The sequence below is a fragment of the Falco cherrug genome, chromosome 8 (assembly GCF_023634085.1).
Source record: "Falco cherrug isolate bFalChe1 chromosome 8, bFalChe1.pri, whole genome shotgun sequence".
NCBI classification, from domain to species: Eukaryota; Metazoa; Chordata; class Aves; order Falconiformes; family Falconidae; genus Falco; species Falco cherrug.
Window position 1 is genome coordinate 37,087,483 of NC_073704.1, and position 27,503 is coordinate 37,114,985.

General features: G+C 42.3%; 1 protein-coding gene across 1 annotated transcript in view; it reads right to left on the reverse strand.

Annotated features, from left to right (window-relative positions):
* Window positions 1-2,501: 2,501 nt before the first annotated feature.
* NXPH2 (neurexophilin 2) overlaps window positions 2,502-27,503 on the reverse strand; it is a 40,730-nt gene continuing 15,728 nt past the window's right edge. The window contains exon 2 of the mRNA XM_055719116.1: window positions 2,502-5,279. Within this exon, the coding sequence (XP_055575091.1) occupies window positions 4,536-5,279 (744 nt within the window). The 3' untranslated portion in view covers window positions 2,502-4,535. The remainder of the gene's footprint in view (window positions 5,280-27,503) is intronic.

A 27,503-nucleotide genomic window follows, 5' to 3' on the forward strand; every position in this document is an offset into this window, starting at 1 on the left:
ATGGAATGGTAAAGTCTAGTTTTTCAGATGAGACACGCTGCAGCTAAAAATCTACTTGATTGATGTGTGTTTTATTGAGCTACTTAGTATATTGTGACTTGTTACCATCTCTTCAACTGTGCATATTTGAATAGGGACAGTGGTAATGACAAATCATTATTATACTATAAATAAAACATTACCCAGATTATGCTGGTCAACAGAGCATAAAACAAATAGCAAATTCTAATGTCCTTGAATTACATTTTTTAAAAAAAAAAAAAAGGCAGCACAGGATGCAGATTCGCATTGAACACCTTTGCCCAGTTGCTATGAGAGTTTTTCCGGTTGCAACAAGATTATGCAGGGCTTTGCTCTTCCAGTACTGCCTAGAAAACTTCCCCTAAAAAGAAAATGTAGCACCCCCAGGGAGCTCAGAGCAAACAATGCTCAGCTTTTGGCTTTTTTCGGTCTTGCTCGCTGCCGTAGTACAGCATGGCTGGTTGATGTAAGAGCTTGGGAATTGCCGGGCGGGCGGGGAGCCCCGGGTCCCAGTGCAATATCACCAGCGCCATGATGATGGAGAGGCTGCGGAGCTCATGGCAGGATCTGACCACTGGCTAGCGCTATGAGATGGAAAGGCCGAGGATCCAAAGGATGAAATTCTTGAGGGGAAAAGGAAAAGGAAAAAAACCAAACGGAGTTACTTCCCTGTTCAAGTTGAAATGATGACAAGAGAAAAATACTGACTGCTGGTTCCCGCAGCACCGTACAGTGTGCTGTCTGGAGGAGAAAATCTGATGCTTATTTGTATAATGGATTAGCTTTTTATTGGGATTTTTTTAATATGTATATCCATGGGATGGGGAGAACAACGGCAAGTGTATTTAAGGAGCTTAAAAACGTATTTGCATTGATATAAATGCATACGAAACTATAATGTTGAGATTTGGATTGAAGTATGTCTATTTTAGATTAAGGTGCTGTGGTCATAAGTCATTATTGCCCATTTGGGGCACTTTCAAGAAACAGTATTTCATCTTCAAAATTTTTTATTTTAAAATCTTTTGAATAAGAGTCCTGAGAGGAAACACCATGGAAATTTGAAATTTGTCTAAAAATAGTCAGCTTTTACACAGGACTTTTTTTTTTTTAAATATGGCCTGTTCTGTGTGAAATTATATCAAATTTAGTTCTCTTTACATGGCCAGTGTGAAATTTGACCTAACAAAGTGTGTCACTTTGGGTCATTGAATTGTATTTGGCTTACCTTGCTAGGTGTAAATAACTTATTAATCTGTTTTTTGATTGTGCTAAGACTGTAAACACTTTTTTTTTTTTTGCAGTGACTTTCTCAAAACTGATCTGAGAAAAGCCCAGCATAATGCTTTCAAGCTAATTTTTAACATATTGTGACTGGAACAAGCGCAGCGGCAAGTTCTGTGGCATGGTGGGTTTGGGTGCCGAGCGTCCCTCCTGCTCCGGGGGGTGGGCAGGAGGAGGGTGCTGCGAGCTTCTCCCATCGCCCCGGCATCAAAGCATGGGAATGCTGGTCAGACGCTGGTGCCGGGGGTTAGCTTCCCCCTGGGAAAACACTCGGACCGTGTTAAAGCAGCCGCTGAGTCTCCTTGGGCTTTCGCTGAGCCGTCCCATGTCGGCCAGGCATGGAGTGAGCCAGGCGGCTTCTCCATTGTTAGGTTTGGGGGCAGGGAAGCTCCTTGGTGGGACTTACTGGTGAGAGATGGCAGCTCTTCCCACTGCTCTGCCAGTTGGAGCTGTGTCCAGGGCAGGATGGGTATGGTCTGGCTTAACCCTCTCCTCCTCCTGCCGTCACAGGCTCCGTTCCTCCGCTGCTCCCCGTACCCAGCGCTGCAGCCATGGCGTGCTGGCACCAGCCCCAGCATCGCTCAAAGAGCCCGAGTGTTGTTTTAAGCCAAAAGCTGCCGGCTGGATGCATGTCTTCGCAGTGTCCAAGAAGCTCAGGTGCTAAACCTGTTGAAATACTTGTCCCTTGATTCATAACAGCTTTTCCATCTGAATCCCCAGGTGGCCCAGGCTCCGAGTGTTTCCAGAGCAACGTTTGGTAGCTCAAGGCCCTGGTTTGTCTTCCTGAGGTCTGGAAACCTCAGCCTGGGCCCTGGCTGGGCCTGGCGCCTGTTGTGCTGAGGAACTGAGCGAAGGCAGGATCGGCAGCAGGCTGCGCGTCTCCCAGCATCTTCCTGCTTGGAAACGTTTTCTAATTTGGAGTAACCTCTTTACTTTAAATGCACCTTGCGTAATTATTAAACAGTTTATGATTCTCAAAACATGTACTTCATTTCTCAGATATCGTGAAACTCCCTTGAACCTGTCCTGCCTGGGCTTGTAGCACACCTCAACATGGTGCGTGCTTAAATATCTCCTAGAAAAAACAAATTCCAGCTGAGGAAAAACGTTCAGTGGTGTGTTGCAGTGCCTTCGTTTTACTTTGTGTCTTTATATAGACAACATTTAAAAAAACCAACCAATATGCTACAAGCAAGTGCCAGATTTAGCAAACTCTCTTTATTTACATACAAATACATGTACACATATATTCTGTATATGTACACATATTTAAGTGTATATACATACATGATTTCCACATACTCTACAATAAATAGCATGTAGGGTTTTCTTTTAATTGCCTACAGTGCTGAGTAAAAATACATGGCAATAAAATCATGGCTTACAGCTAAGTTACAAAAGCACCAACCACTGAACTCATAGCAATAAATCCAAGCTTATATACAGCCAGAACGAGGACACGCTATACAGAATACAAAGTAGACCATCTTGTAGGAATCAACAGTAATAGACAAACTAAAAAACATCATTTAGACCAGGAGAGACTCTGTGTAAAATAAGATGAGGGAAAATATTTAGATTATTGATCAAACTAAACCACACATTAGAATTTGTCACCTAAAAAGAAAAACAAATTAGCCAGTTACTTGTATATTTTTAACAAGAGTAATTTTTTTGTATGACTCTTCACCAAGGAAATCAGAATTAATCTCATGAGTGAGTCCTTCTGAGCAATCATGGTCATTTGTCTGGGTGCACACCCCTGGAACAGAGTATTTTAATAGTACTTTGCTTAAGCTGTAACTTCCTGGACCCTGCACGTAAGTTTGATTGGAGGCAATATAAAGCACTTCCTCAGCCAGCTTCTCCCATGGGACCTGCGACATCAAACTGTCACAAAGGACTGTGACAGCAAATGGGCGGCAGCAGCAGCAGAATCAATACCCAACGAAAGCGTGGGGCGTTGATGCTTGAAGCGGCGGTGCTGGAGCTAACCACCGTGGGCTGTGGTGGGAGCGGCATCTGTCCTCTCGAAGCCAAACCCCAGCTGGACCCTCTGTTGTTACAAGTAAGGGTGGTGGAGGGTTCCTATTCTGTGCCTAGGGGAGAGGCTGGCTGAATATTTTAATATTGATAGTAGTTGTTGAAATCTGCTTTATGAGGCGAAGCTGCACAGATTTGTAGATTTTTGTTCTCTTTATCATTGCTTCTGTTTTGACTTAAGGTGTGCAATGCAGTACTGAGGAGGACAACCGGGTGCCGTTAAGCAGAAAGCCTGTTGTTCAGGTAGCATCCTTATGCTGGCACGTGTTTTTCTTGCTGCAATACAGTGCTAAGAGGGCTAGATAGCAAAATAATTACTTGCTTTTGCTGAAGCTAGACCGTGCTAAAATTCTCAGACTTAAACAGAGATTATCTTTTTTCCAAGGTATATATATTCTCTATCACTGTAAAACTAGTACCAGTGTATACGTAAACATTTGAGAAAAATCAAAACCAGTGGTGACCACAGAAGGAAGAAACGTACACCAAACCTGCTCACCTGGTGGGGCTAATGAACTAAAGCTCATCAATGTCTAATTACATCATTGCATATCCACGGGTAAGAAGTCTGAAGGAAGAACTACTCACTCCTCACTTCAATGAATACGTACAACTACTACAAGTCAAAAATGCAGATTCCTTTTTTTATTTCTGTCCTAGATATAGCACTTTCTCTTCGTGTTTGGACTTGATTCCTTGAGCCCTGTGTGTCTAACATTTTTTAGGAAACTAGTGGAAGAGCTGTTTTATTTGGATTTCGTATATAAGCACCTGGGATTCCACTTCATCATTTGTTCTTTAGATTGTCATCTAAAGTTCCCAGTAAGAAATAGGATCCTGCTAAGTGCTGCCGAATTCAAGTAAGACAACCTCTCTGCCATTGAGTCTAGTGTAAAAAAACCCTGATTTTCAAGATTGATGTTCATTACAGACATAATTTTGTTTGATTTTTGTTATGCATCTGCCTAGTAGTTCCCTTATTGATGACAAGAGTGCTAAAATGCAATGGTCTCAAATGAAAATGATCATTACAGAAATAGTTTGATTATTTACGATACAGCACAAACACAGCTACAGTTTTTAAAGACTTTTTAACCTGATAGGAAAACATATTCTTCTCCAAAAGGTTAATGGAAATGCTTATTTTTGTGACTGATGCTGTATCTCTACCATTACCCACGATCATATCAGCCAGAGGACAAGTATGGAGTCTCACTATGGTAATTATAATCAGGACAGACCTTTTGCACCAGTTTGTAGTCTACACTGTAAAAAGCAATGTAAATGCAGATGACTTTAAATGGTTTGGAACACAACCAGGAGACATGGCTTTGGGTCTGCTCTTGATAGCAGATCTTTGAAGGGTCAAAATTGCACAAGGCAGTTTTTTTAGCGCGGTCTGTTTTTTCGTACTCGATTCGGCAATTGAAGGACTTGGATTCCTTGGTCTCCAGTGTTGACTGTGGGGATGATTCAAACTCAACCACCTTGGAAGGTGGCACCAGGCTTACAGAAACATTGCCCAGACCTGTGGAGTTATGTCGGAAATAAACACTGAAGGTCCCGTTGCCGTGATCAACGATTTTCCCTGTGATCAGGAGGTTCAGCTTAACAGTTTTGATGTTAGAGTGGAAGTCGCCCCATCCAAACATTTTCTTGAATTTCCCAGTTTTTACTATAGGTCTACGTTTAGTTCGTGCGAGAGATTCCTGAACCTCCGTGATGTTGGACAACCAATCCCAAAAGTTTTCTATGCTGTCTGAGTAGGACACTTGGCCGTGTTTCAGTACTGGAGATGGCTTAACAAACAGGCGTAAAGGATTGATGATCCTGGAATGGACCACGTTGTCAACCAGTGTCTCTGCAGCATCCTTGTCTTCCCAATCCAGCACGTCTGTGGCTTGTACGACTTGATTAGCGTCACAAAATACCTGTTTCAAAACAGAAGGAAAGAGTTGTATAAAGTGTGAAAATAAAACAGTCAAGATACAAAAGGAGCCATTAATATTTATTCTCACACCAATAGGGTCTGAACCAGTCCAGTCATGTGGACTACTCTAGTGCGTAATTGCTGCCCCACGAAAGCTCAAGGACTTTACTCAAAATGGCTTGTAGAGAATGCAAAAAGCTCAGTGGAAGCCATCCACTGGGACAAATGGGTAGACCTCTGGTCAGGGGCTGTGATGTGCGAGGGCAGACGGGCACCCTTTGCTCACGGGTGTGTTAGATGAAAACATGCTGAAGTAAGCTGGAAAACCTGAAGAGCAAAGTGGCACCACTGCTAAAAGACGGAGTGAAATAGAGTAGCAGAATTTTCCATTCCCCTTTGTTTTTTTGCCCCACTTAACCTCCCAACTGGTTTAGGCTTGAAAACCCTGTCTTACCTAGCTGCTTCTGGTGGTGTAATTGTGCACCAAAATGTTTATTACACATTTGCCTTTTCGGGTGTTGTCTTTTCCTTTTTTTCCACACTTGGCACACCCATTTGTGCTGTTAGTTTGAGATGGATGATGAAAATGACCATATTTTTGGTGTGTTGGTTTCAGTAGCTAAACTGCCTTCCTAGAAGGCCCAGCCTTCAAGAAGTGCTGAGTGATCCCAGCTGTGCAGCCCATCTCATTTTTCAGAAACATGGCTAGGCTGAGCTAAGTCTAATGCAAAATTGGCTGTAATCAGAAAGCAAGTAACTACTTCTGGTAGTGACAGAATGGTGTTAGTTTCAGAATCAAACGCGCAGGTCTCAGTAAGTAGCAATTTCCAATTTAATGTGGAGAAGCCCATGTGCATTCTAACTGTATGCTCAGAGATGTCCCGTTGAAAATGCAGAACTTGAGTGTATGCGCAAGGTCAGAAGCAGGATCCCTGTTTCAACAGACTAGAAATGATCATCTAACTTTTTCTTGTTAGGTCCTTTAAAGCTTGAATGTAAGTTTTAGAGAACGTGTTTTTAGGCTTTGTTCTGTTCAGGACTGTCTTATGCTATCACCCTAATGTACAAAGAAAAACTTTTCCAGCTGCAATTATTCTTATAAAATGTGTGAACAGAATGGTGCTTAAAGTGGAAAGAATAACGAGCGGTGCTGTGCTGCCCTCCCACCCAGCAAAAACCAGCTGCTGCCTCTTCCTCCTGGCAAAACGCTGCTCCCGCTTCACCATCGAGCTTGCGGTGCCAGGACCCGGGTGGTCGGCTCCCAGCATTACTGCCATGCAGGATGATGTGTTGACTACCCAGGAGGCAACCGCAGCCAGGCTACGGGGAGGGAGTTTGCCTAAAGCAGCTGAAACACCAGGCACTGACACTGAATTCATGGGGTGGGATTCTGTGCTGCTTGTCTCACTAGGGAAACTGCAGCGCTGGGCTTGCTTTTCCCTCTGCTACTGCTCCCAAAGGCGTCTTTCATGCCCTAGCAGTACTTAGTTTCTACAATATTCAATTGTTACTTCTGTAGTTTTTGATTTTTCGTTTCCTCATCTGGCAAAGATCAGAAACTCTAAAGCCTTTATCTTCCAGCGATAGGCTCCAAACGCGAACCCAAACCCACTCACCGCATCTTCTTCCTCATTAACCCTAATGTGGTAATTAAGATCCAATGTTGAAAGGCGGCCACCACGGCAACGGGCACACCTCAAATGTTGAAAGGCAGCCACGGCTATCGCTAAATCAATCGGCAGCTGGATGGGAATGTAGTGGTCAGGTGTGTCTCTGCAGAAATACGTTAGTTTCTTTTTCAGATTAGAAAGAGGGGGAAAAAAGACAGCAGTGATCAGTCTCAGCCCGAGACCTTGCACGTCAGCTCCCTGCCTCCACGCTGCATTTTTTATGGCTGAGCTATGAACCCAGAAAAATAGGAGAATCTAATGGAAACAGTGACAGATGTTTATCTGTACCAGCACAAATAGCGCTGTCATAACGATGCTGGGGGAAGCATCGTTTCCGCTGTGATGGAAAGCTCCTGGTGAAGCAATGTCATGTTTATGCATGGTTCTTCAGCCACTTCTGAGCCTGCTCGCAAGCTCAAAATCAGCTGGGTGATGCTAGGAACAGCTGGCCATCGCCACTGCCAGACATACAGCTCCCCTGCTGCGGAGAAGTCACTCTGTTCAGATGAAACAAGAACTGATGCACACATTCACCCATCCTTCACCCCAAAACTGACCTGAGGCCTTCAGAATCACAAAAAAAAGAGGCTTTGCTGCTGCGTTTCTAGATCCTAGCTGGGACCGGGGGCCTGGCAGTGCTGAAATAGCAGAAACTTTTCTCTGTGTTTGCATGGCTAAATGCTGTGCTGCTGGAAATGCCAAGGACCGTTCAAAACCGTGGGCACCTATAGTCAGTACTGCTGTTAGCCACTGAGCCTGGGGCAAATGGCGACTGGAAATTTTAAGGAGAAATCCATAGAAATCAAGCTGGTTCACAGGGGGTTCTGACTTTTCTTGTGTCTGCACCCAGCTCTGCCTGTCCTCTGGCAAGGGCACAGGAGCGCACACACACACAATTGTCCTTCTGGGCTACTTTTCTTTTGCAATGTTTATTGAAATCCGTGCAATGGCTCTTTGGCTTTTCTCCCCTCTCCTTTTATGAAGAGATCTAGAGGGCATTGAGTCATGTGTTACTGGTAATACTCAACGTATGTCTCTTCAGGGGGCTTTCACTCCAAATGAGATAGCAGAGCATTGCATTCTGAACTGCTTTTTTCAGAAGGCTCTGATATAAAAAGAAGAAATATGTAGGTATAACGTTCGGGATGGCTGAAGGGTGGGAAACAAACGCACGCTGGAACTGGGTGGGCTGATTGCATTGATAAGGTATTAGGGCACAACTATTTCAAAACCACGATGGTGGAACTGCAGAGTTGCATCATGCTAAACTACTACTTTTAATTATCTATGTGTTATACCGAACGAGGTGTACTCACAAGATAATGAAATGTCCCGGAGCTACAGTGATGTGAACTATTTGCGTGGTGACGAAACAACTTTCATAATATGGGAACATGAAATCATTAATATGTTGAATTATAAAGTTGTAATATTCCTGTTTATGGCTTCGACAGCAATCACTAGCCACTGTTGAAAGTTGTATCCTACGCTCAACCTGAGCAATTTTTTCCTCCTCCTCTTTGAAATGGTTTGCAGACTGTAGGATGCTCGTCTTGTGCAGCCTTAATTCTTGACTCTGCTTCATCCTACCGCTGTCTTGTTTCACTGACTTCATTATAGGAATGGGATCCAGAGGCTGACAGCATTGCCAGCTCAGTCGGTTGCAGGGAAGGGGACTTTACAGGCTCCGGGTAGTACATTTGTTGTGTTTTGCAAATGTTCAGTGAAATGGTACCTAACAAAGAACCACCTGGTTCTGCTCAGTGCCCAGCGCAGGAGCAGGAATGAGGGTGCATTGTTCAGAAATGTGAATAATATTTGTGCTTTTTTAATGTAAAACCTTTTTTGTGCACGTGCAGATTTGATTTTTTTTTCTTTTTGTATTTTGAATAAAGCTGTCTGCAACATAAGAGAATTGAACTCCAACGCTTCATTTTTCTCTGTACCTTGCAAAGGCCCTTTCCTTGATGACAGCTTTTTGCTATTAGCAAGGATGGGCCGATGCTCTTTGTTCAGCTGTTTATTCATGTTGGTTAGCAATTTCCGGGCAATAAAAAAATCTGTATTAAAAGAATGCAGCACATGCTGGAAAAAAATTACTTCCTCAGCATCTTTCTATTTCACTATAATGCTTCTCTATAGTGGAAAATATTGCTAGCATGGTATTTGAAAAATACTAGCTTAGGGAAGTTAGTGTATACATTTAAATGGATGGCTATTGCTGTAGTTCTTCTCTGCTGCACCTGCATTTTCCCATTCCCTCCAAACCATCAATTTCCAAACAGAAGAAATCACCTAATCTTTTTGCATATTGCAGAGGCTGTAAAATGTCACCCCGTTACCCTAAAGTTTCCATTCGGCTGTAGATATTTTCCAGTAAAAAGCATAATCCTGGACCTGTTGAGAAGTACGGGATCCATGACGTGCCTTGTTGTTTCCTTTTGCTACGTTAACCACAAGCACAGCTCAAACCAAGGATACTGGCGTTTATATTTATGGAGTTTTAAACTTCAAACCATTGGTTCTTCCTGCACGCTCCTCTGAAAGATGCTGATGGCCCTTCAAAACCTTTCTCTTCCATGGGTGATCCTGACCGTGGTAGGACAGAATAAGCTTAAATAACGTTCCCTGTGAAGTATTTTTGAGAAATGAGCCTGCCTTGATGAGACACCGGTGTCACTAAATGTGATATTTTCTCTAATTGCCCAAATAAATTTGGGTTCATCTGGAAGTTGCTCCCGTGCCTTTCTCTGTGGGCAAGGCAGTAAATAAAAGCAGGTGTACCTGTGCAGGAGTTAATTGTTTTGATGCTTTGAGAATTTTATCCAGGTTATTCATCAATCACCAGCAATCATTTCTATAGCTTCACCCCTGCCAGGAATCATTTAAAAACTCTCGGCAATTAGCTGAAATAAATAGGTCTGGTGGGATAAACAGCTCTGAAGCACCATGTAGCCACTCCCTGGTGCTGCTGTGAGCCTTTTATCCCACCAGTGGGGCGGAAGGGGTGGCAGGAGCGAGGTAGTACCCAGTAACCTCCTCCAGCCCCCAGTTTCACCAGTGAAAAACTCATACTGGGGGAGGCTTCCAGTGGTCCCGCTTTCTGCTACTTCTATCCCTCAGGCTGTATCTCATGGGTTTATGTTTGTGTCACCGCTGCAGCAGCCCAGGATACTTCTCTGGCTTCCTTGTGCTAATTTCAGCTCCTTACAAGCTGTGTGCTGCACGGATAACGCAGCATCATTGAGCAGCTGCACAAAAACCTCAGTCTGAAGGGGGGGGGGGGGGGCAGGGGCGGCAAGAGAAATAGCTCTGCTTTGTCTGTTTGAAAATTCAACGATTTCAACACATTTATCAAATTTTAAATAATTTATGCCTTGACAGCCCTTACCAATTTTGCAAAGCACACACATTAACCGGATACAATGATCTCATATTAGCTTTTTCAGCATCTTACACTGGAGCTCAGAAAGATTAATAAAAACTCAGCCCATCATCAATTAAATGGAAAAACATAAAATTGTGTTCCATTATAGCCTTTTTTTTTTTTTTTCCCAGAAAATGATGACAGGTTCTAATAATTCATCACAACAAGCTGAGCTTGAACTTTACTGATTATTAAATACGTTTTTCCCAAAGGCAGAGGCCATGATGGGTTTTATGGCAGCAGATGTGATCGCTGTCAGGAATGCTTCAAGGAATTCAGGAATTAAGCAACATCTTCTTTCAGCAGGACTGTATAAAAGAGCCGTGTTTGTTCCATCTAGTCACAGCCTTATTTTTCAGGATAAGCCCGTTTGCTTTCATAATTGTAAGGTGGATTAACTTTCATTTAGCACTGCAGCTTTTCCTGGGAATGAAAGCTGTGAATTAACAACTTGGGGTACCACACACAAAAATCCTTAAGGATGCCTCGATCTTCAGCTGCCCAAACACAAGCTCAGGTTTTTGCTTGGAAACTCTTGGGGTTTGATCCCTTCTCCCAAGCTTTTGGATTTCCCTTGAGGAAACAAAATGGTGCAGGTCAGCCTGCCCCAAGAAACAAGGCATTGCTTTGCACTGAATCAAAAAGAGTTTCATTTCCAGACAGGTCCTGGCACTTGCATTGATTCTGGCTCCCCCTGACCTTGCAGTCAGCTGCAGCCCCCAGCCCCCTCGTGCCAGGGTGAATTAGATGGCAGTAGCTGCAGCAGGTGAAAATGGGGTGTGCTCTGCTTTTAGGCAGCGTGCAACATCCTGCCACGGTTTGGAGTTTGTGGCTTTTCTCAGAAGGTGTATTTTAAATAAGATAAATACAGAGGAGTTGATATAAGCTACTTATGAGAAATTGTTTTTGTAAGGTAAAAAGTGTCTGTGAATACCTGAAGGCCTGACAGCAGGGTAGGTGGCTCTCATACTGGGAAAATAACGAGCTCCAAAGAAATACGACTTCTGTATTTTATTTCAGTTGTGAAGAAAGTGGAACAATGACTTGAGATATTTGAGATGAAGGTGCTGCTAAAACATATTTGGCTGTTTGCTTTACTTCCTGAGCTGAATTCTTCTGCCGTGGTTATGGTGCAGTTGATGAAGGACCCTGAGGTGCTCAGGGTGACTGTCCCCTTCCCGGTGGGTGGCCAACTCCCAGCCAGCCCAGGGGGCTGCAGGCTGCCGAGGATGCTCCTGGTGATGCCACCTGCGTGGCAGCCCAGGCTGACCCGTGAGGGGTCTGTGAGCCTTCCATGTGGCACTAAGCTGGTGGGAGGGAACAGGGATTTACTTTTGCCAAACTTCAAGAAATGAAAGAAATGACAAAAGACATCTAGACATCTCAGCTGGAGGTTGAGAGCAGAGTCTTTGTGTCCTACATGGCTCTGAAGCAGCGCTTGCAGTTTGCAGCCTGGAAGAAAGGAGAGGTGCGAGCAGCACATGGGCAAAAGCAGGACCTGAATATTACTGAAGGTCCTGCCCATTAGCTTGATTAGTTGAACAGCCCCAGTTTCATTATGCATTTGTCAAAAGCTGGGAATTAATTATTTCTCCATGTAAATGAAGAGGCTACACAGAAATTGCCGTCACCATTTACCCATGCTAATGGGGACAGTGGGATTTGAGTATTTGGAAGAGCGGCTGAACCTTGTAATGGAGAGTGCCCTTGCTCTCCAGGCACCCGAAACACTTTCCTACAGTTGTACAACCTCTCCCTTGCTAAACTGTAAATAAATAAATACAGCTCGTTGTTGTGCCTGGCTTTCTCTCTCCTGTGGGTAATGACAGACACTTTGAAATACTCTGGTGCAAAGATAAAATTATATTGGAAACTCAGAGTTCACCTCCTTGATTTCTGTCTCATTTTAAAATGGATCCTCAAGAAAGGCTATGGGGTTCTGCCTGCTGATCGCAGCAAAGATATCCTTTATGGGGGGAACTGCAGAGCAGGGAGTGTGTTGTCAGAAGCACTGCTGATCTCTAGCTGGACGGTGGCAGTGTACCCCGACTTCTCAAAATCCCTCTATCATGTGAGGGAGGCTGCAATTTGTAAAGTTTTAAAGGATCAAACAGCTGTTGCTACTTTCTTTCACTCAGGAAAGGTGGACAGAAATCCCCTGTTCAATAGCTAATATAATTGAATTGCTTTAACAATTTTGTCCTGTCTCCTGTAGTTGAAACGAAAATGACAAGCTGCTTCAGCAGACAAAAAAAGCCTTCATGATCGAACCTTACAGCCCATTAAATTTTCTGCTTGTAAATGTATCCCACAAAGAAATTCCCCCCCTGCAGAGGGATGCTGTACTAGAAGGGGAGTGATCGTTGCTGTACCGCTACATCCTGCCATCAGTGACTGGTGATGGGGCTTCCTCCAAAGCCATCGTGCTTCAGCATCACCGGGAAAGCACCCAAGCGGTGCAAGTGGAAAATGACAGAAAGAAAATGAGGAATGGCAGACTAAAACTATTTATCAATATATTAATTGTGAATATTAATACTTTCTGACATATCATTGTCTGAAAGTCAACTAATCCTGCTAAACACAAGTACACACTTAAAATACCTGAAAAAGAAGTGACAATAAGGGTAAGGTTGAAGCTTTCACTGATGTTTTAGCCTTTCACCTTTCAGGAGTTTCAGACTGTCACAGAAGGCAAGTCAGAAAACACAAATTGGAAACATGAAAGCCAATATGCGACTCAGCACTATTTTTCCATCCTATAACATGGCAAATTCCTCTTCTGCTCTCACGGCAGGTGCGCAGGAAGCTAATGAAGTGTGGTTCACGGCACACCGCTGAAAGGTGCTTTGCCATTTTTCCTCAAAAGATCTGAGAGAGGAAGATCTCTATCTACATCTGTACATACCTAAAGGCTAGGCAAGGTGACAGGTAGAAATCTTTAATGAGAGTATGAGATGATAACATCCAAATAACCCACAGACAAAAATATGAATCTAAAATGCAGGGTATGTTGGGAGAAGTTCCAATTCAGGAGATGATTTCATTGCATATTTTTCAACAAAAGATACTTCAAACTCAGTAGAATATTTTACAGGGGGAAAAAGCACTTTAAAATTCTCCAATTTGTGTGAGAAAGCGAAAAAGTATTTTACTAAAGCAGCACTTTAGTAAAGAAAAAAATTGGGAGGAAGAAGAAGCAGACAAGAAAAGAGTGAAAATTTAAAATAAAGCCTGCAAAGATTTCCTTTTTGAAAAATATATTTGTGGAAAGCATGTGCCATCTTTCCCACAAACCCGACAAGTAGTTTTAGCTTATCTGAAGTGTTCTCTCTCACCTCAATTGGATAAATTGCTTAGAGCATAGATAGTTTTTAAATTATATCCATGCATTGAATTGATCTACCTTTTTGCTGAGAGAACAGAAAATTTGTTCTGAGAAATGCTTCTTGCCAAAAAATGTACACCAGTTCTATTCTGGAAGACTTCACTTCTTTCTACCTGTTTGTTTTTTTCCCCCCTAAATTTAAAAAAGAGATCTTCCAGATGAAAAATAGGTATCTTATTTGTATGTTTGTAGAGGAACAACTCTTATAAACTTGTCTGATATTATCAAGTAGTTTTTCTCTTTGCTGTATGTGAGGCATCCAGCTCCTCTTGAAGGGTGGAGAAGTAACATATATGTAAGCCATTCCGTGAATGATCTGAAAAAAACTGTTGTACAAAAATACCTAATTAAGTTATGATAGATATAAAATGCTTAGGTTTATATATATATATATATGAAAATGTATTAAATTTTAGAGAATATTTTTTGGTGCATAACAGGACAGGCAAGGAAATGCTGTCGTGGAGTGGGGCAGTGACCTATCTAACTGGCTAACCGTGTCTTGAACCGTGTTAGAGATCAACTGTCCTTCAGCAAGTACAATAAAAAGGTCATTGAGTCTATGCCATACTAATGGAATAATCTCGATAGGGGGGACTTCTGAAGGACTTCTGCAGACAGATGGCTAAAAGCTGAAACTCTGACTTCAAAAATCAATGTGCGTTTATTTCAAGAACAGTTTCTAAGCCCTGTAACTGGAAGGGGTAAGATGAAACCTGAGCTGAGCCTGTGGGTTCCTGTTTGGCAATGGCTTGTGTCTTCTGGCTGTCCGAGCGCGTGTCAAGGCTGTGGTGTGAGGGACGTTGCTTTTGGCAGGGGTCTTCAAGCAGGTACCTCTAGGTTTTTGTTTCTGCTCTACACACAACCCTCTCCCTAGACCTGGTATGACCATGGTGCCCGATGCAAATGAGATCAAGGTAATTGTCCATCTTTAAGAAGAAAACGCAATTCATGTTCTGACAACACATATAAAGGAACTGATTTTCAGGTGGTTTTTGAGTCAATGGCTACATTTCCTTGACATTTAAGCTGCACCCTTGGTATCTATTTTGCACTAAGCTTCACTGGTGCTATGGACATGTATTGTCTTATGAGACTGAAAATGGTGCTTTTGGGATGAAGAGCTGGCATTTAGTTATTTTTAGAAGACATTCCTGTTCTCCTGGAAAGCTTGTGAGATGTCCCAGATGTTTTAAATCTCGCCATCCCACTTGCAGACGCTGCTCATAGAATCATAGAATCATTTAGGTTGGAAAAGACCTTTGAGATCACCGAGTCCAACGATAAACCTTACGCTACGAAGTCCACCACTCAACCACGTCCCTAAGAACAGTAGCATCTTGCATGACCAAAATCTGAGCAAGCCTCCTTTTACTGCAAATTGAAACATGAAAACTCAACTCCTTCGCCAAGACAGCACCTGCTGACCATCCGTCTGTTGAACTTTACAGTTAATAATTTTCCCTTCTGCTTATTTCTTTAATGCCTGGGAGATTTCGCTTTACGTTTGCTAAGATCAGTTCATTAAAATACTAATTTCAAGCTGTAATTATCTGTTGGTGAGCACTGCCGCTTGAACCAGCGGTAGCACTCTGTCGTGGCTTAACCCCAGCCGGCGTCTAAGTGCCATGCTCGCACACCCCTTGGTGAGATGAGGAGGAGAACTGGGAAAAAGGTAAAATCTGTCATTGAGATAAGAAGAGTTTAATAATTGTAATTAAATAAAATATACTACTATTACTACTACTACTACTACTAATGATGATAATACTAAAAGGAAAAGGGAGACCACAAAAAGAGAGAGAGAAATAAAACCTAAGGAAGAGGAGTGATGCACAGTGCAGTTGCTCACCGCCCGCTGACCGATGCCCAGCCAGTCCCCGAGCTGGCAGCCCCCAGCCAACCCCCCCAGTTCATACCCTGGCCATGACGGTCTGTGGGATGGAACATCCCTCTGGCTGGGTCGGGGCAGCTGTCCTGGCCACGCTCCCTCCCGGCTTCTCGTGCCCCTCCTGGCTGGCAGAGGTGGGACACTGAAAGTCCTTGACTCAGGGTGAGCACCGCTCAGCAACAGCTACAACCCAGCGTGGTGTTATCCCCATCCCAAACCCAAACACAGCCTGTGCCAGCCACTGGGAAGAAAATTAACTCTATCCCGGCTGAAACCAGGACACGCTGATACGGTCTCATGCCAGGAGAGTTCACAGTTGCTTGGGTCCCTTGGCATTCCTGGCAGGCGTCACTGCGCACTTGGCTAGAGGCAGGCTGGCAAGGATTTTTTGGGGGGAATGTTTTAAGAATCACAGTTAACCACCGAGACTATTTTATGTGGTAGGGAAAGCACATTAACAGAAAACTGCTGTATCCATTAGAAATGAACCTGATCTTACTGAAGTTGTCATCGAGGTTTTGTGTGCCTTGTAAATTTTAAATTAAAAATCAATTATGGAACAGCCCTTAATCTCCTCTTCAGAGCTGATTCATATTTGGATACCAGCTCTGAGACCCTGCGTGACCTCCCTCCCCGCTAAGTACGACACAGCAAAGGCTGATTTTTCTATCTTCCTACTCACGTGCCATTATTCAATTTTTTACTGCATTATGAAGAAGAGTTTTAATAATCGAGCCAGATTAAATGCATAAAAGGATGCTTCTGACAAGTTAGAAACAGAGAAGCTGTGCATTTCTAGCAGATTTCAAGCTCTGTATTATCACAAAGCGTAAGAGATGATTAACAAAGAAAAATATTACAGTTATCTACTCCCTTTGAGAGTCTAACTAATGAACCTCTAACAGCTGCTGTTGAAAAATCAGTAACACTATCACTATCAATTTCAAGACAAAGCACAGCTGACAGATGTTTGAAGTGATAAATCAGGCTGCACGAGGATTAAAATAACAAGCCCCAAATGGCCTTTAAAAGACAAAGGTGCTGCAGCAAACTATTTTCAGCCACTTTGGATACTGTCAAAAGTTAGATCACTGATACAATTATCTTGCAAAACAGTAATGTTATGAAAAAATCTAACAATGGTGATACTTGAGCCAAGTTTTGAAAAGAACAGGTTTTATAGTCATTTGTGGTTTTAATGGCAGAACTGAGAATGCCGTGCTGCCCTGAATATTACTTCTGGGAGTTATGAAAAGTATGCGCTGGGCTGAAGCATAAAATGTAACTGAATTGCATTCTTGTACATTTTAATTAATCCTATTTTAAAGCAAGAAGTTACATTTTAATAGGCAATGAACACCATTATTTAAATAAGGCGTAAGAATTTTACATTGCTTCACTGCAGGCTGCGTTTCCTAACAACCTGTCACTGATGGGATGGAGATAAAGAGCCCATTCCTGGGAGGTACCGGGTGCTTGCAGACTCTGCTGCCTTTAATGGGAGACAACTGGAGCGAGGGGAGAGCGAGCCAAAACAAATTTCAAGTTTCTGAACTTTATCTCCGCTTTCACTGTGAAGTGCACCTTGTCAGAGCGTGCGTAACTCTCTGCTGGGGCAGAGAGGAAACGCTCAGTTCAAAAAATAGAAAAATGCAGATATTTTCCTGGTACGGCTCCTGGTTTAGGTGGGGTGCTGCGGGAGGGGTGGTAGGACGGGCAGCGATGCCGTGCGGTGCCAAGCTGGTGGGAGGTGATACCCACGCGGAGCTGCCACCTCCCTGGCTGAGCATCACGCTCACACCACGGTTTAAGCACAGTTTAGGGACACCACAGAGATCAGCAGGCAGAGCTCCCAGTGTGAAAGAGCTGCCACAAGCGCTTTCTGTGTGCTGATACCTTGGGAGAGCTGTGGTCAGCCCACGTCCCTGGGCAGCAGCCCTCTGCTGAAGAACCTGTTAACTGGGGCTATTCGGTGACTCTTGGTGATTCCTCCTCCAAGAAGAACGTGTGTGGATGTATCCAAGAGTCCATCAGCTGGGCAGGGATTTGAGGGTGTTGGCTGGTAATCTCACGTTCAAAGCTTTCTTCCAGAAAAACACATTTTGTTGTTTACTTCAAGCATGACGTTCCTTCCAGGAATTCCTACTTCCCACGTGCACTGTTAGCGCCCGGGGAGGGGGACAGTCAGCCCCAAGCCAGCGCAAACTGTGGGAGCTGCTCGGTACATTCTTGGCATGTCCCTAAGAAAAATATTTCTGCTTAAAAGCTTTGCGATAGAAACACGTGGGAATTACAGGAATACACTGGATTGCTGCTGATATAGAGGAAAAAAGTGAGCTAGCGCTCTGCAAGAAGTGTGACATGTTGGGGGTTAGGTGACACCTGGCAGGGATTTGGGATGAAGGCAGGGCTGAAGTCCCTCTTCCTCCTCACCAGGCAGCCGGGTGGAAGCTGGGGCTGTGCTGGGAGCTGCGTGCCCGGTGCCTGCCAGGGGAGCACGTGCTGCCGCACAGCTTTGCTCCTCCCCGCAGTATGCATGGAAGACCATGGCAGTTTTCTAAATTAAATTAAAATCTTTTTCCTTTTCAAACCACTTAGCATGAGGTAGCACACTGGGGCACTTTGAGATATTTTATTGCTGCCTACACACATGCATGCATGCTGCTTTCTTAAATGAATTACTCTTTTAAAGAAGGAAGAATCACTGACTGAGCTGCCTTATTATTAAGTTTTAAGGTGAAACAATATTAGCCTTTGCCTAGCAGCAGCCAGCCATGCCTGCAGCCATTGTGTGCTGTATAATGGTATAGTAACAGTGACATCATACTGTAAGGTCCTATAGAAACCCAATTTTGATCCCTTTTAATTTATTCAGCCATGTTTTCTGTCCTCAAGGAGAGGGAAACCAGAATTCCTTTCAGCCTGAACTTGTTTGCACTTTGAGGATTTGGAGAACAGTTTGAGATTAGTTGGTCACATCTTTGCTAAATTAAAAGCTTTCTAAAATAGAAACATTTTCCTTAGCATTTTTTTTTTTTTTAGCTATTTATCAGTATAAAAACCAGGTTGTTTTGAGTCATTTTTAAAACAGACAAACAAACTGCAATTGGTCCCATTCGAGACCAGTGCTAGGTACATGAAATGTTAATTATAAAATGAAATTATTGATATGTTTGAGAACCTTTAAAAATTACAAGGTCTGAATCTGAAATCCAGTCACCATGTAAGTTTTAACAGGGCTTAATCAGAAGTTAGTTAGTCATCTGTCCTGATATAATAAATCCATGATTTGGTTTAAAAAAGGAGAAGCGGTGAGTTCAATATCTAGTTCAACTAGAAGAGTGTCACATGTGCCTGGCTTGTTCCCTTTCAGTAATTTACGGAGATATTTAATATCTAAGACCTTTCAGAAAGAAAGGCTTACATCAGATGAAAACGCTACATTCTAGCACAATAGGAGTTAATACAAATTGCTGTCATTTGCATATAAAAATATAATTTCAAACCTATTTGCTCCACATATGCTGTATCTGTATCAAACAAAAAGGGAATGCGTTCAACACATCTTTACATCTTTCAATCTTTCTTTTACTGTGAATTACTGCGCACATAACCACAAGTATTAACTTGGTCTCATCCCATGATTTATTTGATGTATTTCAATTGGCATATAAAGAATAACATTTTCAGGTTATATAAAAGAACTGTACTAGCAGGGTGCTTGCAGTTGGTGGAACAAACATTAAAGGCAGACAAATCACCTGCGGGAGGACTGGGGGTGGGGGAAATAGGACTCTAGCACATTGCTTTCAAGGCATATGTCTAAAACATAACCCTAGAAAATGTACAGTCCTAGAAACAAGACAGTAGGAAGCGTTCTCTTCAGATGCATACTAAAGGTGTTTTGGAGGAAAAGCTGTATAAAAGCAGAACCTTAACAAGCCCTCCCTGTGTTAGCATGAATAGTGCAAAGTGAAATGCAAATATCAGTGGAGAAGTGCTGTAATAGCCAAAGGATCCCAAACCTTTGACTGCAAAACCTTGAAAAGTCTGAATATGAGGTCAGTTTAGACAAGCATTCAGTGAGAAATCTCAGCTCTGTTAACTTGTTTGTCTTCACTCACAGCAGACTTTCTTTTCCCCAGAAGTTTAGGTGATGTCTACGTTACCCACATTCCTCTAACAGCCCCTTTGACTCTCTTCCCTGCTCCTGGACTTGACTATGCATGGTAACAAAACCAAAGTGTTCCTTTTGCACCTTGGTATTAAAATTTCTTTGGGGATTCTTCTTTTTTTCGTTCCCCACTGTCTTGACCTCCTTGGCAGATAATGAATTTGCTTCCAAAATGGATTTTGCCAATTTAAAATCTACTCTGAAAACAGCCATTCTGCAGTAATCAGTTTTCCCTACTTTTTAAAAAGGAGAACAAACCATTCAGAAGGATCCATAATTGCAAGGAAGACTTACAGGTCACTGCTTAATTCATGCACTGTCTGAAAAGGTTTAGTATAATTTTTTTTTTTTTCATTAAAAAGCCAAATTCTGAGTCTGTATAATAAACTAACCACAATTTATAAGTGAGTTTGGGACTGAATGTTAACAAGTGCCATGAGTAATCTCGAACCCCGAAGAAATCAGGGTTAGGAAGAACAGGTTTTTAAAGCAAGAGATATGAGAAGTAAGCTGATAAGCAGAAGGTACAAGAACTGGTGATACGTAAGTGAAGCCAGGCTTCTTAAAAAGTCATGCATTCCTTCTTGTTTCTAATGCAGGTTTTCATACAGATTGTGGAGATCAAAGAAGGAAATAAATCCAAATGTAACTGCTGCCTAGACCAAAGTTGGTAATAAGCATATGACAGACAAAAAAGCAACTCTGCTGTAAATGTTTTAAACTGCCTCCTGTGGATACAAAAGGTGGTTCTACAGGGACAGGAAGAAATCCCTTGTATTAAAATTGAATGTGCTGCCCTACGTGATCAATTACAAAGATTTGCTGAAGTCTATAAATATGTATGTGCATGACTGAATCGGTAATAAAACTGCGATTTTATAAATCTCTGAGTCTCTACGATCAGGCCAATAAACTGTGTTACATCAAATAACATTACAACTTCTGATCTGTATGAAAGTGCCAGTTGCTCCTGATGAACCGTTTCAGGAAGGGCTTCTTGGTTTGCCCCACCTGCTCACGATGCTGCAGGGATAAGGATGTGAGGACCACAGCCCCATGCCAGTTCCCCATGTGCCTGCACCACCTGCCATTAAACTTAATTGGGACCAGGCATGACCATCAAATTAGACAGAGTATGTGCATGGTAGTGTGCTACAGATTTTAGTTCAGAAATCTGTAAATAAATCTGGTTTCCCTGTTCTTCTTGGCTGGGGTTGAAGCAGGGAACCTTCCAGCTCCTGTTTGAGGTGCAGCAGCTCCTTCTGTCCACAAGCCAGGCGCAGAGGAGAGCAGGACGGCTGGGCTCGCAGTGAGAAACAAGGATTATCACTTACACTCAGAGAACAGGAAGCCTGAATACATTACTTCACCGAACAGAGAGCTGATGTTTCCAAATCGTGTTCCAGAAAAGAAAATCTTGGCAGATCTCCTTCCAGTCAGCAAAGGGCAACACCTTATTAATGTAGATAAGATGTATGTGGCTCATGTTAGATGTTGCTTAGGGCTCTGCTGGCTTTCAGCAAAAAATCTGGGTAGTTGAATATGGATCAAAATGTTTAAACAATTCTGATGTGCACTTCATTGCTGCTCAGTACTTGGGAAGAGAGGTCTTCTCAAGGGTGCCAACAGCATGCTTCACTTAGCTGCTTCTTCTCCCTTTGCCTTCATGGTCATTACAAAGGATAAACGTAGCACAGATTGGAGGGAGGAAGAGAGGTCGCTACACTGCTGCATTGCTCCTCTCTTTGGTTTGGGATGCTGCTTGCCTGGCCCCGTAGCCAGACTGTGATGCTGCTACCACTGTCCCTCTATTCTTAAGGTGCGAGCGCTGCTCCTGCTTCCCTGGTCATTGTATTTGTCCGTGGTACCATCCTGCCGGGTGCTGTACGTTGGGAGCACGTCCCTAATTACTTTGCATTAAAGACAGCCAGTCTTCTCTTCTGTGTCCTGGCTTGTCCTGGAAACCCTCTCCTTCCCCGCTATCGGAGAACGGGCGGTCAGGCATGCACGCACAGAGCCAAGAGAAAGCATTGCATTTGGAAGAATGTTAGTACTGAAAGGTTAGATAAAGTCTGATGTTCTACATTGAAAGATGTACCTGATTTCCTACATGGTAAGTCCAAAGCTAAATGTACTATACATCTGGGTCATTCTTTGTAATAAATATGTTGCATTTTGCATGACTGTAGGAAGAAAAGATTCCCTACCACAAGTCAGCCCCATGCAGCCATCCACAAGTTTCAATAACAAGCAACTGCAAACCATGTTGGCTGCAGATTTAAATTCTCCTGTCTGATAGCTACAGGCTACATGCAAATAACTGATATGTGTGATTGTGACAAAAGTGAGTTATAACACCAGGTAGTCCTGAGAGACTATGCTCTGTTGCAGGTCAGGAATGGCTAACCACTGCCTTTGGGTTTCAATATTTATATATATTACGTGATAAATGAATGAACAAGATACATGTGTTTTTTAATGCTCCACCCATGACTTCAACCTCTCGAAGGACCAGCGTTCTGAATATAGCATCTCTTATTTTTTGCTGTGGCTAATACTACAGTTCTACCTTGGTATACAGTCTGGGAATTTATAAAACAACCTTGTCAGCTGTGCTACACAAAATACTTCTTAGAGAACCATTCCTTTTCTGATTTCCTTCATGTCTACATTATTTACAGAGCAAACAAACAGAGGGAATCAAATCACACAACCTACAAAAAGAGTGAAAAACAGGGCCTCACTTGCTCCCAGTAGTGAAGAAATGTAGCGTTAAGACTTGAAACTCATTTCCAATTTTCTGCGTTCCTAACACTGTCTCTAAACAGTGCATTATCTCACATACCAGATGTGCGGCAGTATCTAGGTACAACAGGGTGCGATAAGTATGGAATTTCAGCCCTATTTCTTCTTTTATGTTTTAAGTCAGATCCTTACTCTGATTTTAATTTAGTTTTTTGTCTTGTTTTCTGTGTGCTTTGGGGGGTGGGAGACAAGTGGGGAGTTTGGCATTCAATTATAGAAATGGAAAAAGAAATCATCTGGGACTCAAAATACCTTAAGTTAAGAACACAAGAGAAATCAACATCCAAACCTCTGATTTTATTTAAATGGTGTAAAACCAGAGTATAGAAACAACTTATGCTGATTTGATTAACTCCTCTTAAGTGGAATTTGCCCCCGAGACAGCAGTCTCTTGGCTGACACAACAAGCTGCAGCTGGAACTGAAATAAAGCGGAGACGTCTTGAAAGTTATTTGAACTGCTGTCAAATGCTATTCTGAAAATACTATTTGGATATTAAGTAATTGAACATATTTCAATAAATACCTCGGTTGCTTTTGTGTTACTATGAGGTTCACTACTACTACTACTACTACTACCACTACTACTACTGCTATGTTCTGTCTCAGCTGAGAGATGGTGACCTTGTAAAGCAGTTAGATGGTGTTGCAAGAGCATGTTTTTCATGTATAAGTAGTCCTCCTGAAAATAGAGGACATAAAACTTTGCAGCAGGATGAATATAAAACTTGGATTACAGCATGCTAATCTTCTGGTATGTTAGTAGTATTTGGGAGCTGGAAGGTGGGAGTTTGAGCTCAAGGGAAAAGAAACCACAGTGGGGGAACACGAGCTTTATTCTTCAAGGCACATTTTTGTCTTGCTGTTTCTCCAGGAAGATTCCTTTGCCTGCAAGGAGTCATCAAGTGGATTCAAAGGAAACTTCTTGCTGGTTTCCGTGGGCTTTGACTGGTCCTCTATGCCTGATCATCACCTTGGTGCTCATGGCCCTGTAGGTGCGAAGATGGTTTCTGTGGAAGTTGAAAAGGTTTGGTTCTTTGCAGGATCAAATGGCTGCACACCTTTAAAGAAGCCGAGCATGATGCGCAGTGCTTCCAGTCACCACAAATGAATGAGCTAATTAAATTATTTTTTTTGCTTGGTATACTGCATAGTCCAATTAAGAATGCTAAGCCAATCATCTTGAAATAAATCAACCATATTGTTACATAATTCTTTTTAATAAACAGAGATATCATCATATGAACTAGGTTCTAAGGGTGCCAGATGCTCCTAAAAAGGGAGTCTAATTTATTTCATTGATTTTAAGTAGCAACCCATTCATGTGTGATAGCTTTTATCATCCAAAATGCTAATTTTTATCTGAGTTTAAAGTAGTTTTCTGTCTTTCTCATACATAAATGAGAGCACAGAGGAGCTAAATAAGGACCTTCCTTAATTCCCCATCACACAATCACATAAAACTGTTATCCCAAAACGCTGAATAAACGTCCCTTTTAACATAGTTAATAGGATTGCAATAGAAAAGAGGCCAAAAACCTCTCTTAAAATTATTGTACCCAACATGAAGAAAAAACGTACGACCTCCAAGAAGAAAGGTTTTTTCTGAAGAAAGAGCACATGCTGGAGGGTTAGGAGTCTGTAATGAGAAAAGGGGGATGAATTGGATTTATTGCCAGCCCACGGTGCTGCCCAGTAATTGTGCTCAACCCTGGAGGAGAGCAGAGCGTGCCACAGCTGGGGGGAACTGCAACACGCTTGGAGTCTCAGACAGACTGGGAAACCTAGTTCCCTTTGTGAAAAAAAAAAAAAAAAGGGCAAGAAAAAAAAAAAGCTTCCAGGCTTTAGTTGGATTAACATTTTAAGGATACTGTTGAAGGAGATGGGAAGTAGAGATGTTCCTTTCAAATACTGTCAATGACGTAGACTCCCCCAGAGGAAAGCATAAGGCGTACATCTAACCCGGTAATCAAGCAAGACTGTTTTTAGCTTTCTGCCCTTGCTTTATGCTTTTTTCTCCCCTAGAGAAGATTACACAAAACAAAAAATGTTTTGGCTGGTTTTTGATAGCTTCATTGGAGGGTTAAATGAGTCATACAGATGTCAAGGTGTGCAAAGGAGCTTTAGTGGATAGTCCTCTTCTAACCCACCAGCAACTGCTTCCCGAAGAAATTGCTACTGAACATTCATAATCTGCACCCCTCAAAGATGCAGGCCATTGGAACATAAAGGAGAAGAAAGAAATGGGATAACTGAATATTTTTGGTGCACCTGTACCTACCACTCTGATTCATTCCTGTTTATTTTGGATCTCAACAAAACAGCTTTTGCTTTGTACTTGTACCTGGACAGTGATTATTGAAAGCTCTTTCTCTGGATGAAAGTTGAAGGAAACCCCCCTGTGGTTTCCATTTGGACATTAGAGGGTTGATGTGTTTTGCTGTCACATTCTATTTTTAAATGCATGACACGGCACAGGTGTTCAGACTCCAAATCCTTAGCTAAATCTGTCATGTCTCTGCAGCTTGTCAGTACATCAGCTAACAAACCGAGGGGAGAATGAAGTTCCCATATAGTAGAAAACGGCAAATGCTTGACAGTAGTTCACAATAATTTCTCTCCATAGCTGAAAAATATCACTACACTTGATAAATTTTCAGGTGTTATAATTGCCTTGAGGTTCATTTGCCTATCTAGATTTTCTTGATTTAATAATTTACTTACAAGCCCTAAACATGTAGGACACAAACTAACAGATGATTAAAAATGTAAATTGTTTTTGAAGGAGCAAAACTTGTTAGTCTGCCTTGAAATGCAGGCTGGCAGTTTTACCTCTGTGCTTGCTATCCGTAAAAGACTGGCTGAATTCAGAAAGATGAGATTTAAAAAAATTACAAATCATCTTCCTGTGTCTGCTTTAAGCATCTATTTATGCATATATTTCAGCATATATAGTTTTAAGCTATATCTGTGGGTATTGCTAAAATGTAACACAGCAAAGAATATATTTTAAGCAAGCTGGTCTTGAGTTTTTACTCCAAAAATGAGGTTAGCCCACACTAATGCTGTTCTCAAAATTTTTGCTGCATATTACACATTGCTGATGCAGACTTGAGGGAAAAGTATACCATGCGGAAACTATATAGGGATAGAGAAAGATGGAGGAATGAAGCAGTTCTTACAGAACTGGTGCTCCAGTCACCAAGAGAGTGCACCTTGCTGCTCCCCTCTGGAGCATACTCACATGCAGGGAACGTTTCCTTCTGCCTCTACAAGGCCATTCTCTGTTGCAGTGCTGGAGGACCAAACTCAGGACCTAACCTTGCAAGTCAAGCTTAGATCTCCTAAAGAGACCTGAAGTGAACCATCATGTCCTTCTAGTTAATGTACAGGAAAAAAAGGTGAATGACAACTATTCCTTTGCAGATGATTATTTACATTTTGGCTTAATGATCTTTTAGCACCTGTCGCTAAACGAAAACAGTGGTGTCTATCTCTGTGATATAGTATTGAACCCCAAGGGATGCACTTGATTCTTGCACAACTAAGTGCAACTAATTCAAGACCCCTGAAGTTTTGATTCTATTCCCTATGTAATCCTTACTATCTGGCACAGAAGGGAATTGAGTCAGGGATCCCCTGAGTAATCTGAACCCATAGGTAGTCCACAGGGACGAATAGGTATCATTCAAGGGTACTGAAAGAGCTGGCTGATGTTCTTATGAGGCTCTTCACTATCAAGTTGGAAAAGTTTTGGAGATGGGGGAGGTCCCTGATGACCAGGAAAAACCCAAATGTAGCGACCGTTTTCAAAAAAGGCTAAAAACAATCTGGGAGATTACCAGCTGCTCAGACTCACTTCAGCCCCTGGGGAAATCACAGAGAAAATCCTTTCTAAAGTCATATCTGGGCACATGAAGGGGAAGATGATGACTGGTAATAGCCAGCATAGATTTACTGTGGATTTACTAAATTTACCATGTTTGACTAAACTGATTGCCAAATATTTATCAAAAAACTAGATCTGTGGGTGAGGAGAGAGCAGAGGAATGTCATCTACTCTACCGAAGCTTTTGACGCAGTCTCCCAGGCATCTCTGTCTCTAAGTCGGGATGTTGCTGCCTTGCGAGTGGACTGCTGTTTGGGTGAAAAAGCAGCCGGACTTGGGCTCAGAAGGTAGTGGTTAATGAATTGTACTCTGTCTGAAGGTCAGTAACAATGGAGTCCTGTTCTTCTTTAAGACTATAGACTGAATTCACACAGTGATTTTGTAGGCTTAAATTTTCATAATCACTGTCCTTATTGAAAAGTTTTGACGTAGTTTGCTGGAAAAGAGAGTATAAATAAAAGTAACACCCCCTACCCTCCCAACTAATCTTCCCAAAGAACATGATTTAAACAATTTTGTTTGCTTCAAATTTCATTATAAAGTTATTTTTAAAATATGTTGTCAAAAGTTGTAGCTGTTGGGTTTGAAGAATCTGAAGGAGGGGTGTTATTAAACATGCAGATTTTACACATTAAGGAAAATATAACTTTCGATTCAACAGGCAGTGCTGGGTGCTGAGTATTTAAGTCAGCTCCTTCCTCTCACTATTAGCAGTGTGCTTCTACCCCTCAGGGCCAATATTTGTGCCAGCAGTGCAACATCACCAGGGGGGCGGACTTCCTTCACCAGGTTAAGCAAACATGGGTAGCAGAAGAGACACTGCTACTGCCTTCCTCCACTCTTCCAGTACACTATCTTTCCTTCATCAGAGAAATGCTTGTGCCAAAATGCAGGATACGATCCATTTTTAGAAAAAAAAAAAAAAAATCCTAGCAGCTTTATTTTTTAAATATGATGACTCAAAGTTGGTTATCTGAGCTAC